The 15,822-nt window shown below is 33.7% G+C and overlaps 1 protein-coding gene across 1 annotated transcript in view; it reads left to right on the forward strand.

Annotated features, from left to right (window-relative positions):
• The window catches only part of LOC109847555 (phytochrome C-like), a 33,894-nt gene continuing 19,783 nt past the window's right edge, over window positions 1,712–15,822 (forward strand). Inside the window, exons 1-3 of the mRNA XM_020416789.1 lie at window positions 1,712–2,062; window positions 2,484–2,566; window positions 2,871–3,067. Coding sequence (XP_020272378.1) covers window positions 1,712–2,062; window positions 2,484–2,566; window positions 2,871–3,067 — 631 coding nt within the window. The remainder of the gene's footprint in view (window positions 2,063–2,483; window positions 2,567–2,870; window positions 3,068–15,822) is intronic.

Below are 15,822 nucleotides of genomic sequence, written 5' to 3' on the forward strand. Positions count from 1 at the left end.
TGAGTCTGGTAATTTTTTTGTTTCCTACATAATGAAGTTTACTTCATGGAATATAAGAGGTCTAAATGACCTCATTAAAAGGCGTATGGTTAAAGATTTTCTAGCTACCCACTTCATCGATGTTGCTGGTTTTCAAGAAAGTAAACTTTCTGATCCTACACCTAGAAAATTTCAATCAATAGGTGGTAGGAGGCTTTCTCAGTGGTGTCATTGTAATTCTACAGAATCAAGGGGAGGAGTTCTTCTGGGATGGTCTGATTCTTTTTCTCTAGTTCAGTCATACGTTGGAATTTTCTCTGTTTCTGTTCATCTTCATCATATACCATCTAATTGGTCATTCATCTTCTCATCAGTTTATGCACCTACTGATAGGGAGGACAGAGAAGTCTATTGGTAGGAGTTAAATCGTATTTGTTACATTTTACCTGGTCCTTGGATTCTATGCGGAGATTTCAATACTACTTTATCCCCTGATGAACGAAATGGTCGCAATGGATCTCCTAGGGATATTAAGTCTTTTACGGACTTTATTTACTCTGCTATGCTTATTGACCTACCGCTATCTGGTAGATCTTTTACATGGTCTAATAAAAGAAATAATCCCTTTATGGCTCGATTAGACAGATTCCTTATCAACTCTGAATGGGATAATAAGTTTCCTTTATGTACCCAGTTCTCTCCGCCTGCTTTTGGTTCAGATCATTTCCTTATTATTCTTGACAGTGGAGGATTAAAAAATTTAGCGCCTATTTTCCGTTTTGAGAGAGGTTTGTTTCATAATACAGACTTCATCCCTTTTGTTTCTATATGTTGGCTTTCTTTTCAAGTCCAAGGTAACCCGATTGACATTTTCATTCTGAAATTAAAGCTCCTGAAGAGAAGGATAAAGTGGTGGAAAAAATGTCCTTGGCTGTTTATCTACTAGAAAAACAGAAGTTTTATCTAAACTTAATGCTTTGGACTTATTGGAAGAACAAAGACCTCTCTCAGATTTGGAATTAAGTGATAAAAACTCTCTTCAGAATTCTTATGTTATCATCATCAATAGGGGGAAACATACTGGCACCAAAGATCTCGTGTTCAATGGTTAAAAGAGGCTGATGCTAATACATCTTTTTTCATAAAACAACATCTTTTTACAGGAAAGCAAATTTCATAGCTTCAATTATCTTCAAGGATACAAATCTTGTAGGAGCAGATGATGTCTCTAAGGCCTTCTATCAGTATTATTCTGATTTATTTGGTCAGAGTAAGAAAAATCAATTTCACATTGATTGGTCCACTCTATATCTTGAACAAGAGAATAATCTGTCATCTCTTGAAGACAAGTTCACTGAGGCTGAAATAAAAAGTGCAATGTTTGGAATGAATGCAAATAAAGCCCCAGGACCAGATGGTTTCTCTATGGATTTCTATCAATCTTTCTGGGAAATAATTAAAGAAGATCTAATTTCTTTTCTGCACTTTTTTCATGATAACCCATCTAACCTCCATAGAGTCAATAAAGTATTTATCACTTTAGTACCTAAAATCAAGGATTGCACAATGGTGAAAGACTTTAGACCGATTAGCCTGATTAATTGACTTTTTAAAAAATTCAAAAATTTTGGCAAATAGGCTGTCTAATCATATGTCATCTTTAGTAGCAAATACCTAGTCTTCTTTCCAAGTGGGAAAATCTACACTAGATTCTATTCTTCAAGCAAATGAAATGATTCATGTTTGTTCTAAAAGAAAGAAGGAAATAGCTATGTTCAAGATTGATTTTGCCGAAGCTTTTGATTCTATAGATTGGGATTTTCTAATTGATTTGTTGAAAGTTAGAGGGTTTGGTAACAGATGGTGTTCTTGGATTCTTCATATTGTCTCATCTTCAAATTGTGCTGTCCTTGTTAATGGTTCACCAACTAGGTTCTTCTCTTGTAAACGAGGCCTCAAGCAAGGAGATCCCCTATCTCCAATGCTTTTTAACATTGCTGCTGATGTTTTGAACAGAATGATCATGAATAATGTTGAAGATGGAATGTTATCATCTCTTGGGCTTAGAAATCCTCTCAATCAAGTAAGAATTCTCCAATTTGTTGATGATACACTACTTTTTGTTAAAATCTCTGCACGTGATATCTCCATTCTTAAAACTATTCTCTATTATTTTGAAGACATATCTGGTTTGAGTATCAATTATACAAAATCATCTCTCATATATTTTGGTACAATTCATCACAAAGCTTAAACTTTAGCATCTTCTCTGGATTGTAAAGTTGATCACTTACCTATCAAGTATCTTGGATTACCTCTCAAATATGGTAAACTATCTAAATCAGATTGTCAACCCTTGTTGGATAACCTTCATAGGAAATTGGCATCCAGGAAAAAGAGTACTCTCTCTTATGGAGGGAGATTGGTTCTTCTAAATTCTGTTCTTACATCTCTCCCTCTATATTATATGTCCTTTTATATGTTACTAAAATGGCTTATTAAAGATATTGATAAGGTCAGGAAAAACTTCCTATGGACAGGAAAGGCAGATGTTAGCTCTTTCAAATGCCTGGTTAAATGGAAAAAAGTATGCTTAAGTAAAACAGAAGGAGGGCTGGGTGTTAAAGATATTTCCGTGTTCAATTCTTCACTCCTATCCAAATGGTTATGGAAGTGCTTAGACAGGAATTCATCAACATGCAATTTTGTTCAATTCTTCACTCCTATCCAAATGGTTATGGAAGTGCTTAGACAGGAATTCATCAACATGCAATTTTCTTCATAATCTTTATGTCCATGATATGGTTATGGAAGTGCTTAGACAGGAATTCATCAACATGCAATTTTCTTCATAATCTTTATGTCCATGATTGTATATATCAATGTACCAGCACATCCCACTCATCTTTTTGGAATGCTGTTTTATCACAAAAGGATGCTTTTTTACATAACATAAAATGGATGATAGGTGCTGGAGATAGAGTTAGATTGTGGGAAGATAAGTGGACTGGCTTCAACAATTTAGCAAGTGTTTTTCCGGAATCATACAAGTTAGCACTCTCATCAAATGTTTCTGTCAAGAGTCAAGGTTCTTATTATGATAATGATTGGCATTGGCATTTGTTGATGAGAAGAAGTATCATTCCTTGTGAAAAAACAGAGAAAATTGCTCGTTTGAATCTTATCAAGGATTTTCATCCTTCAAATATTCTCGATCAAGCACAATGGTCTCTCACTTCAAATAAACAATTTTCTGTTAAGTCTTTTTACAGTTTTCTTAATTGGAGAGGTGTTTCAAGCCCCATATACAAAGTTATCTGGAATCTCATTGTTCAATCGAAAGTTCGTATCTTCCTTTGGATTCTTACAAATAACAAACAACATACAAAGGAGGTGCTTCAATTAAAAGGCTGGCAAGGTGATAATACATGTTCCTTCTGTGGGTTAGAATTGGAAACTAGAGAACATTTTTTTTCTTTTTATGTTCAATAACTAAGAATATCTGGCAGCATTTCATGAGCTATTACCTTCCTTTTACATGGCCAGATACATTAGAAGAACTTTTGCTTAAATTAAAATCTCTGCATGGTATGAAAGGACATCTGTGGTGAAGCGTTTTTGCATCTGTCTGTTGGAGTTTATGGACATCAAGAAACAAATGCATTTTTGATCAAATGCAGTTCTCTTTAAAGTCTATTATTAACTTGGCAATATATACTTTATATGATTGGACATGCACCCAAAGTGGATCTGTAGCTTAGAAGATTTAGGCCAAGTTGGAGGAAGACCTAATTTGAAGAAGCATTTGATTATCTGCAAGTGATATGAGGAAATTTTTTTCTTTTATGTACAAAAATACTTTATGTAGTCTCCACTTTTTCTTTTTAATTGGGCTATAGAAAGATTAGTTTCTTGATACTATATATATGACTGACTTTGGTTCTTTCTTATATCCGTGTCAACAGTGAATGGTGACAAGGCCCTCTCTTCACCTTTATGGATGTTTGAAAGAAGAAAGTCATATATCACTAATATTGAGAAATAATTTTTTCTATTTTTCAATTCTTGGATACAGTTCGTATCCTGTTTTTGTAAAAAAAATTTTGCTTAATACAAATGATAGGGTATATCCCTTGTTTTTCTTTCAAAAAAAAGTATATGAATATTAACTGATATAAATATGTTATGAATGAATTGGATTATTTATTACGTTCCAAGGAACTTCAAACAGTAAATTGATGTTCGTCATCAACATTACAAGTTTTACATCTGATTCTCTGCTAAAGATTTCAAAAACCTACAACATATGAGAGTTAGTAGTTTTATCTACCCACATGCCTTTTAAAAACCTACAACATTACAAGTATTTTGTATTTTGAATTTTGAAATTTAGTTGAGTGATTTAAAGGATTGTTGTTTTGTTTCTATTTTTTATTGCATGTTGCGTGCATATAGTTTTTCTTTATAAAAAAGGTTGTATGAGACTATTGAAAGGTAATGAATTATTGAATGTAGAAATATTTGTTAGCTAAATCTTGGTATAAAACCCTAGGCCTCGGGTGTGAAACCCTAGGCCTCGGGTGTGAAACACTAGGCCAAATTGTTCTCCTATGCCACAAACAGCCGACAAGCATTCTTTATCCTCATACACAGCCGCCAAATTTCTTATCTCCCCCACGTCAACAATTTCCAAACCCATCTCCTAACTCCTCTTCATCCCTCTCAACCAGCCACCGCTCCTACTCTGAACAGCTCCCGGAATCCCTACTCTGCACTCCCAAGTATCCCAATGCCGCCGTCGACCTCATCCCGAACACCTACCACTAGTCTGGACACGACATTCCACCCGTCTCCTCATCGTTTTCATCATCTACCATCTCGATGCCATTGATCACGTCACTGTTTAGTTCGACGCCACCGCCGTCATCATCTTCCCGCTTGACGCCATCGATGCCGTCGTCCTTATCGTCATCCTCGTCGTCGTCAGTTCACACGTCGTGGTGATCGCTCAGTCGATATCGTTTTCCATCGCCAGTTCACCCGTTGACCCGTCGCCACTTGATAGCCCAGTTCGACGTCGTCGTACACGTCGTCATCCAGATCGCCGACGCCCGTCTCGTTTTTCAACACCATCGTACTCTTCGTCATCGGATATCCGCCTCATCATCGTCGTTTAGTTCACTATTATCGTCGTACCACCTCCAGAGTTTTCTCTTGTCGAGTCTGTTCAAACCGATGAAAGTTTTGCTTTCTTTCATCCCTTATTTTTCTGTTAATTTTATTTTGTTAGTTAATTGCATGAGTATACCATCTCTAAACTCTTATCTTATATTCATTGTTGAGATTATACTTGTGAGTAGAGAGCAACTGAACATGTGACTGTTGCAGATCTAACATTGATTTTAGAATTTGCGAAATGATAATGAATACAATAGTTATATTGTTTGAGATTGGAATTATTCATGATTATTGATACAAATCTTATTAAAATCCATCTGTCACATTAATCATTTTGAGTTTATTTTCCTGCCGAAGATCATCATTTTTGGCGAAACGGTGCGTTATTCGATTTAGATCGCTGATAATGATAGACCTGTAAGATCTGGTCCAATCACACTAAAATACTAGAGGGGGGTGAATAGTATTCTTTTAAAAATTTATGCAAAGAAGATTATGATTTGCAAAGAAGATAGCACAATCATAGAAAATAACAATCACAATCACAGAAAATAACAATCACAAACATAATATTTTATACTGGTTCCACCTCCCAGGTGTACATCAAGTCCCCAAGCAAATCCCGTTTAAGAGTTCTACTATGATTTTGCAAAACTTACAAAACCAAAACAGTAAACTTGACTAATTTGTAAGTTCCTGCAAATTACACCCAATCTCTTCACCAAGAGATTACACCTCTCACACCCGAGAGAATACTTTCCTTGAAGGAAGAACACAATATTACACCTCTCACACCCGAGAGAATACTTTCCTTGAAGGAAGAACACAATTCCTATAAGCCTTGAATGTGTAGTGATGTGTAGAAGTGAGAGAATACTTTCCTTGAAGGAAGAACACAATTCCTATAAGCCTTGAATGTGTAGTGATGTGTAGAAGTAGCTTTAAGATTTTTTTAATCTCTGAAAATTGCCTAAATAATTTGTATATAGGATGAAGATCAAAGTCTATTTCAGAAATTGATTTTTCTCAGCACTTAGGAAAAAATTTGAATTTTGAACTCTTGAGAATGCACAAATATTAAAGCTTATGGATAGGAATCAATATGCCAAAATTTTGAACTTATAACCTATTTATATCTCTTGAAAAGACAATTTTTAAACCAAATAAATGGATATAAACGACTATATATAGTTTCAAAATCAAATTCAGATATACAGAAAATTTGTATCTATAGTCGATTACAAGACATAGTAGTCGACTACTCTGTGTTAATTCTCATTCTGTAAAGTCTGAAAAATTCCTTAGTAGTCGACTACTCTGTAAAAATAGAAGTTCTGAAAATTTTGATTCTATACTTAGTAGTCGACTATAAAGTCGATTAGTCAACTACACTGTAAAAATACAGATTTTAAAATTCTATCTAAGAGTTGATTAGTTGACTAATATTAGTATTGGTCGACTACTAAGGATTATAAATGAGATATATGATTTATTTTGAGACTCATTCTTTAACTATAAACTCTAACGGTTAACATATGGGATTTCTATTGTTAACCACATACTAAGCATGTGTTAGTGTGTTCTAATACTATGTGTGTCCATGTGTTGTGAGTGATCAAGGCTTGTACATAAAATCTAAGAAAAGAAAATGAGAAAAGTTACATTTTTGACACATAACATATCTTCTTCTTTGCTTCTTGTTGCCTTGAACTCATCCTACACTTTGTTCACATATCTCGATCATATTTGATGTTGATAGTTGTATTGATATGCTAGTGCATAATAATACACATAATACATAAATTGTTATCATCAAAACTATATATTTAGGATAATATATCCAACATTCTCCCCCTTTTTGATGATGACAAATAATTTAAGCATATGTAAGTATATCACAAAGTAAATAGAAAATTGATGAACATTATACTTACTTATACTTACATATTAGAGTCTACAATTCATATATCATAGAATTCTTATACCATTCTCCCCCTTTGTCATTAACAAAAAGAAATGAACATTTATTCTATCATAGAATTCTTATACCATTCTCCCCCTTTGTCATTAACAAAAAGAAATGAACATTTATTCTAAGCATGCCATAATTTCTTCTTCTTAACAAAAAGAAATGAACATTTATTCTAAGCATGCCATAATTTCTTCTTCATGAGCTAACACTTCAAAATGATCATCCAGATTATGAAAATAGTCCAGTACTTTACCCATCCATATGGGTAGGCATAGACTTGCCATAAATACCAAAAGTTCCACAACTTCCATCATCACAATCTGTTTAGAATATTTAGTGCATGAATATACTAAGCAATTATCACACTAAATGTAAGTCATACTAGGCATAAATGAAACATAGTAGCAACATAGAACATAAAAGAAACTTACAACATATTACACAAGTCTTAAATCAAATAACTAGCACATAGTTTTTGACACATAATCTTAAACAAACCAAGTAAACACATAGTTTTTACCACAAATATGAAACTAAACCAAAACACTACATGATGCATGCATGGTTCTCTAACATGAAGGTCTTGGAGGAGGTGGATGTCCTTGAAAAAATGCACTGAGCTTCATATCCAAGTTATCAATTTTTTTGATTAAATCCTCTTGATTACTGATGATGTAAGTGTTCTGAGCATAAAGGGTTTGCTAACCAGTCTCTAACTCAAGAATGCGTGCAGATAATATGTTATATTGCACACCTGAGAAGCAGGAAGGTTCTAATTGCATTTGAGATGGTTGTTGGCTAGAGGAAGGGCCTGCATGACTTGAGGATTGTGGAATATCTTGTAGAATTTATTCTTGAGGAGGGTGAGGCTCATCTTTGGGATTTTGATCATGAAGTTCAAAGTTAGTTAACTTCATCCTAGTTAGGGTATTAGTGTCAAAGAATTCAATGGAATTAACTACAGAATTTTCTAACTCAAGATCGACATAAAATTTATCAAAGACCTTTGTTAAAAATGCACCATAAGGAAGAAATCCTTTTGGTATAGTCAAAAGATTATCATAATAAACTTCAGCCTAATTAACTTGGATATTCTCCATTATAGCATATAAGGCTTTTGCTAAATCTAGAGAAATAAAATGAAAACTCCCAGTTTTTGGAAACATATTACAGGCTAAGATTCGAGCTATGAAACGAGGAATTAGATGTAGTTTATTTGAATTATTCAAAGGTCGACCATAACCCGGAAGAAAAATGTGATTAGATAGTAAATTTTCATCAGTCATTTTGATTGATCTAAGAGATACACCTTTAAAGGGAATGTTAAAAAAAAATTCAATTGACTTAGAAGTCAATTCAATTTCTTTCCCTTTCTCAAGTGTAGTTAATTTTTCAGTTCCGCTAATAGTTCCTACACAAGTGATATTTGTGAAGAACAATTGAACTAAAAAAGGATAAGTGGGTTTTTTTTTATTTTCGGATGAAAATAACTCGAGCAATCCCACATTTTCAAAGTATGAACCAAAGTTTCAAGGGATGAAATCATTAAATTTCACAAAACGTCCTGGAAGAACTTCAAATGTAGATATATTGTTAAATTCTTCAAGTAAATCAGGTAAATTTCACAAAACGTCCTGGAAGAACTTCAAATGTAGATATATTGTTAAATTCTTCAAGTAAATCAGGACTTTTTAAATAGATAATCTGGAAGAACTTCAAATGTAGATATATTGTTAAATTCTTCAAGTAAATCAGGACTTTTTAAATAGATAATGCTTTCATCATTAACATTTGTATGAACTTGCTTAGCCTTCTTTGCTCTAGACATGATAATTAAAAAAACAAGAACTTGGAAAGATCAAGTTGAAGAACTTACCAAGTTGTTGAGAACCCTAGAAATAGACGTAGTAGTCGACCAATACTGGTTGTAGTTGACTACAAGAACTGACAAACTCAATAAAAATAAGGAACTTGAGGGAAATTTTTTGGGAAAATGAAAGATTGAATATGCCCTAATCTGGATTTGGTGGGTTCTGAAGTGGGGAAGAAGAGGGATCGGTTTTTGGTAAGTGAGAGAGTGGGTAGTTTAGGAGTTGGGGTAGTTTTTGTAACTTAAAAATGTATGGTCAAGATTAGATCAAAAAATCAAATGTATCATTAAGATTTGATCTGAATAGAATTTGATATAGGGATAGGATTGATCAGGTTAAAAAAGAGTGGTTGAGATGAAAAATTCACTTAAGTGTAATGGGTATTTGGTTTTGGATTTGATAGGTAAAAAATCCAATATGCTCAAAAACTGTAAATGTGAAAATTCTGTGCATGTAGTGGACTACTAAGAAAAATAGTCGACTACACTGTAATTGACAAAATTCTGGATTTTAGATTTAACTCAGAATAGTCGACTACAGGTCAAGTTAGTCGACTACACTGTAATCAACAAAATGTCTTATATGCAATGCTTGTGCATGTAGTCGACTACTAACTTGATTAGTCGACTATTAAGGCTGAATATGGTCTTATATGCAATGCTTGTGCATGTAGTCGACTACTAACTTGATTAGTCGACTATTAAGGCTGAATATGCATATGTATTGATTTTCTTGATTAGTCGACTATTAAGGCTGAATATGCATATGTATTGATTTTAAAACTTAGTTTAAATCTTCCAAGAACATATACCTAATTCTCTTTTTAATTTAACATATATTTTTTCTTCTTTTAAAGGTTTTGTTAATATATCAGTAATTTGTTTATCGGTTGAAATAAAATCTAAAGAAGTAACACCTTTTAGTACATTATCACGTAAAAAATGATGTCTTATGTCAATATATTTTATATGTGAATGTTGAATAGGATTTTTAGATAAATTAATGACACTAGTATTGTCACACATTATTGATGATGTGAGACAAACTATACCATAATCAGATTGTAGGCGTCAAAAAATGCTTATAGGCATCCAAATACCACTCAAGGCAAAGAAAAAGCGATAAACGCCGCTCTCTTAATCAGAAGGGGATGATTCAAAGGAAGCAAAACAACATGGAAGAACAATGTACACACCAACAGGCAGCACACGGCGGCGCGATTGAGGCGTGGCAGGACATGGTGCCGCGGCTAAGGCGCGGCAGCCCATGGTGCCGCGACGTGCTGATAACTGTCTCTTTGGCCGCGGCAGCCTGTACTGCCGCGCCAATAGCCGCGGCAGTATAGACTGTAGCGGCCAAAGAGAAATCATTTGGTCAGTTATTTTACCCCCGTTTCAACTGTTGTGCACTTAGACCCCTATAAATACCTCCCTAGGCACGAAATAAAGAGGGAGAGCATTTTGGAGCAGAAGAGACTTGAGCTTTTGTTGATTTTGAGGAAGAAAGAGAGAATTTTCACCCTTTAACAAGCATCATTTGGTGATTCCTAGAGATCTAAGCTCAGACTTGATCTTTGGAAGAGTGAACATCTTACATCGATAAGATATTCGCTTTCAAATCTTTACTTCGATAAACGAAGGAAAGATCCCCAAACACCCTCACGATCTGTGAATCGGTGGTCAACGAGCCAAAGCACTCCCGGCACAGGCAAAGTCCCACAAAGCAGGAGTTGATAAACAATTTCTGTGTTATTTTCTCGAAAGTTGTATTTTCGTTTATTTTCATTGTAATTTCGTGTAAACAATTCAAAGTTATCAGATTTACATGTGGCAAAATCAGCATCACTATATGATAATAAATCAAATGTACTATTCTTAAGATAAAATAAACCATAATCTATAGTGTTTTTGAGATATCTAAAAATTCTTTTTACAGCTTTAAGGTGTGATTCTTTAGGATTAGACTGAAACCTTGCACCTAAACATATACTAAACATAATATCAGGTGTACTTGCAGTAATGTAAAGAAGTGATCCAATCATATCTTGGTATAGCTTTTGATCAACATTCTTACCATTTTCATCTTTGTCAAGTGATATAGTTGTACTCATTAGTGTTGGTTTACTTGTATTTTCCATTCCAAAGTGTAGTAATTCTTTAGCATACTTGCATTGGTTGATGAAAATTCCTTCATTTAATTGTTTGATTTGTAGTCCAAGGAAGAAATTGAGTTCACCCATGTGACTCATTTCAAATTCATTCTGCATAGTCTTAGCAAGCTCTTAACAAAGATCATCATTGATAGAACCAAATATTATATCATCTACATATATTTGAATTAATAATATATTTTTATTTATTTTCTTTATAAAAAGTGTAGAATCAACTTTTCCCATTTCAAAACCGGAAGTTAAAAGGAAATCTATCATACCAAGCACGAGGTGCTTGTTTTAGACCATATAATACTTTCGTAAGTTTGAAAACATGGTTTGGAAAACTTCTTCTTTAATAAAACCATTTAAAAATGCACTTTTAACATCCATTTAACATCCATTTGATATAATTTAAAATTCATATAATATGCAAATGCAAGTAAAATTCTTATAGATTCTAAAGGAGCAACTGGTGCATAGGTTTCATCATAATCAATACCTTCTTCTTGATTATATTCTTGTGCAACTAATCTAGCTTTGTTTCTAACAACTTGTCCAGATTCATCTAATTTATTTCTAAATATCCATTTGGTTTCAATAATGGACTTATCTTGAGGGTCTAAGTACAAGACCCCAAACATTATTTCTTGTAAATTGGTTTAGTTCATCTTGCATAGCAACTATCCAAAAATCATCAAGTAAAGCTTTTTTTTATATTTTTAGGTTCAATAATAGAAATAAAAGCAACATGATCAATCAAGTTAAAATGATATCTAGTAGTGACTTTATCAGAAATATTACCAATAACCAAATCATGTGGATGATTTCTAACTTCTACAAAATTCTTTGGTAAATCATTTTATAAATTATCATCTTTTGAAATATCTAGCATTGGAGTATCATGAATAGAATCAACTAAATCATCATCATTAATTAAAACAATAGGTGTTTTTGTAAAACCCACATCAAAAGAAGCATGTATAGATTCTTCAATGACTAAGGCTCTTTTGTTATATATTCTATAAGCTGTGCTATGATTAGAATATCCAACAAAGATTCCTTCGTCAGATTTAGAATCAAATTTGTTCAAGTTATCTTTTGTATTTAAATTAAAGCGTTTATAACCAAAAACTTTAAAATAAGAAACTTTAGGAATTCTATCATAAAACAACTCATAAGGTATTTTCTTTAAAATATGTCTTAATAATATTCTATTTAGAACATAACATGCTGTAGAGACAGCTTTCGTCCAAAAGTACTTTGGTAGGTTACTATCATATATCATGGTTCTAATACATTCTTGTAAAGTTCTATTCTTTCTTTCTATAACTCCATTTTGTGGAGCCGCTCGAGGAAAGAAAAAGTATGAAAACTACCATTTTTATCACAAAAATTTGTAAAAAGTTCATTTTCAAATTCTCCTCCATGATCACTATGTATAGTAATAATAGAAAGAGACTTTTATTTTTGAATCCTTTTGCAAAAGATAGAAAACTCATTAAAAGCATCATTTTTATGTTTAAGAAATATTACTCATGTAAATCTTGAAAAAGCATCAATAAGTACAAATGCATATCCACTTCCATTTAATGATGCTATTCTAGAAGGACTAAAAAGATCAATATGAATCAATTCTAGTGGTTTACTTGTAGAAATTACATCTTTAGATTTGAAAGATGATTTATGTATTTCACTCGGACCAAATGCCGACTAACAAATTATCAGCCTCATTGGCCCTATTTGTCTGACGCTTAGACTTGAAGCAAAAGCATCAAGTGATTACACGGGTGTAAGACATGTCTCTTCTAACAACAAGCTAGTCAGTCCTCTAATCAGTGGTAAAAGATCTCAAGTCTAGAATAAAGGCAAGTTACACAGCAAACAATAATCTTAAAATCAAGATGCGACCCACTCATCTAGAGTAGCTCGCAATCTGCCAAGAAAGCAGAGCCACAACGGTACAACAGAGACAATTTTTTATTATATTTCACTCGGACCTGGCTAAAGCTAACTCCAAGTGAAACGGGCCAACTGTTATGGTGTTCACCATCCGTCCGAGTATAATTTAATTACCAATTATACATCTACGAGCTCTACCCTATTCAAATTGATGACCAGATATTAATAGAGGTGACCACTCCGTCGACTCGACCACTCGACATCCTATCTGTTGGAAATTCGTGCTAATTACATGCAAAATACACAACAGAAGACTTTATGTATAATAATACTAAGCATGTAGAGAGCATGAAATACAAGCTAGGACCATACTAATTAAATTTGACATGATCCCTATAATAAAGAGAGCAACCAAGAGCTTTGAAGGCTTACTTTCGTAGCGTGATTCGATGGTAGATCGAACAACCCCTAGCTCGTTCTCCTTGTTGTTATAAACCTCCTTGTAGTAGATCTCCAAGTTTTCATGTAAGCTTGATAAAATCAGAGTCTTCATAAGACACAAGGCAAGATATCCACCCTGGGTACTTTTTAAAATCCTACTACTTCCTCTTACTCTAAGATTGCTAGAGTTTAGTAAAAGGTAGAGATCTCTTTTATTCTCTAATGGAAAAAACCACTTAGTCAATTTTTCATTAACCTTTCCATAAGAGAGAGAGAGAGCTCTCATATATATAGAGTGAGATATGTCATGACTCATCTTATGAGTCATGCCATGAGTCATCTAAATGTAATGATTCCTTTCATGAGTAATGCAATGACTCATCTCATGAGTCATGCAAAAAGTCATGAAGAATCAAAACTATGTGCTAAAACCATGTTCCTAAACCGTACCATAATAATGACTCATCTCATGACTCATTAATTAAGGTATAATAAAGTGTGTATTTCATAAATAAAAATACCACATCAATACGGTGTTTCATAAATACAGTATTGCGTAATTTTCTCATCTTTAATTAATAAGTCATCATATGACCAAAAAAATTAATGAGTTGACCAAAAGTCAACTGTTGACCAAAAAGTCAACCAGTTGACTAAAAATTAACTTTATGAGAAAAATACTGAAATTTATTTCTTAAGCACATAACATTTTGATTTTACTGATACATATAATCGTTTATGTGTATTCGATAAAAATTATATATGCGTATCAATCATACGCATTTAACTATAAATTATATTTCATATCCATAAGTACAACAGAGGTGCTAGCTACACATGAAGACTACTCGGGTATAAGTTATGATAAATATCTGTAAGATGCTTACACAAATTTTTAAGGACCACTCAGTGATAACATTGTACAGTCCTGTCTTTTTGTCAAACAATGTCAAACTATCGAGCCTAGGGTATGAAAAACTGTCAAACCCTAATAGCTTGATTAGTGTTTGTTGATATTAAACTCATAACCTTTAAGATCAAACTGATACTCAATTTATCTTATTTACCTTGGCCAAGGATTTTCAGGCTATAGTTATATCAAACAATCTTATGACATCAACCCCTATACTGGGAGAGACGAATCTCATCTTGGCATCTCAATATCTCCATATATCTCAGGATGCACCCAATAAGAACCGTTATGCACAACTCAATAAAAACTGTGGTTAGGTAAAAGTCTAAATACACATATACTGAATGTAAGATATTGCATTCATGCCTTAGGTCAAGAGACTATTTTGTACTATATTACTTGAGAACTTCTATTTGACAGTTAAGTATAATTACCAACTAGACATTCTCAGTGAGTCGTTCAGTCAACTCATTCACTAATGAGTTACCTGTATACTATATCTTGATGTCTCACATAAATGATCCAAGAGATGGATCATCATCCTACCAAAGGAGAAATAGAGTATATACTAGTCTTTTCAAAGTGATGATGTCTCATTTCTACACTTCATCAATTAGGAACATTTTAGAATATACGTTAGCAACAAATCAGATCTCTTCATTACGATCATGTCCAAAACGTCTGATAGTCTAGTATTATTTTAAGGACTTTATCTATATTAAAATACCAGATAAATTTAACCAAAATAGCATACTATTATTTTGAACAAGAATGTTATATTCATATAGGTCCTGCTATAATATACAATTATTGCATACATGGTTCCTATATCTAACACCATCATGTCGAGTAAAATGACAGAATTTGTCGTCCCCTTTTGTTGAAGACGGATCGTCGCAAGTCTCTCGACCATTTGGCAGGCGATTCGAAAGGCCTTTCCTCTCGGTAAAGGCAAAGGACATCCCCTGCCTCATGCTTATCCCCTTTCTCTATGTCTCAACACCATACTCAGCACAAGACCAAAGTCCCATCAGGACCTTAGACCTAGTAGCCTTCATGACTTATCATATCGCGTAGGCTCTGCCACGCCATTAATCACTCCCCGTTCGATGCTAAAGGCAATTTCTCCAATATCAAAACAATCTTTCCCCCAAACGCCAAGTGCCACCTGTAAAGCAGAGGCTCACTTAACTATTAGCCTATGCCCTGCTATGCTACCAGTCAATTTCCACCTGATGCCGAAGTGACCTCTCCCTCAATCACCAGCTGACACCTGTTAAGAAGGTGTTGACACAACCACTTACCCATACCTCGCCACTACTTCTTCGTACTTGGCTAATGCGACCAATCTGCTCTTACCCTTCAGTATAAATATAGGTACTATTTGCTTTCTAAAAGTGGGGCTCCCTATTGAAAA

Source organism: Asparagus officinalis, chromosome 7, assembly GCF_001876935.1.
Source record: "Asparagus officinalis chromosome 7, Aspof.V1, whole genome shotgun sequence".
Lineage (NCBI taxonomy): Eukaryota > Viridiplantae > Streptophyta > Magnoliopsida > Asparagales > Asparagaceae > Asparagus > Asparagus officinalis.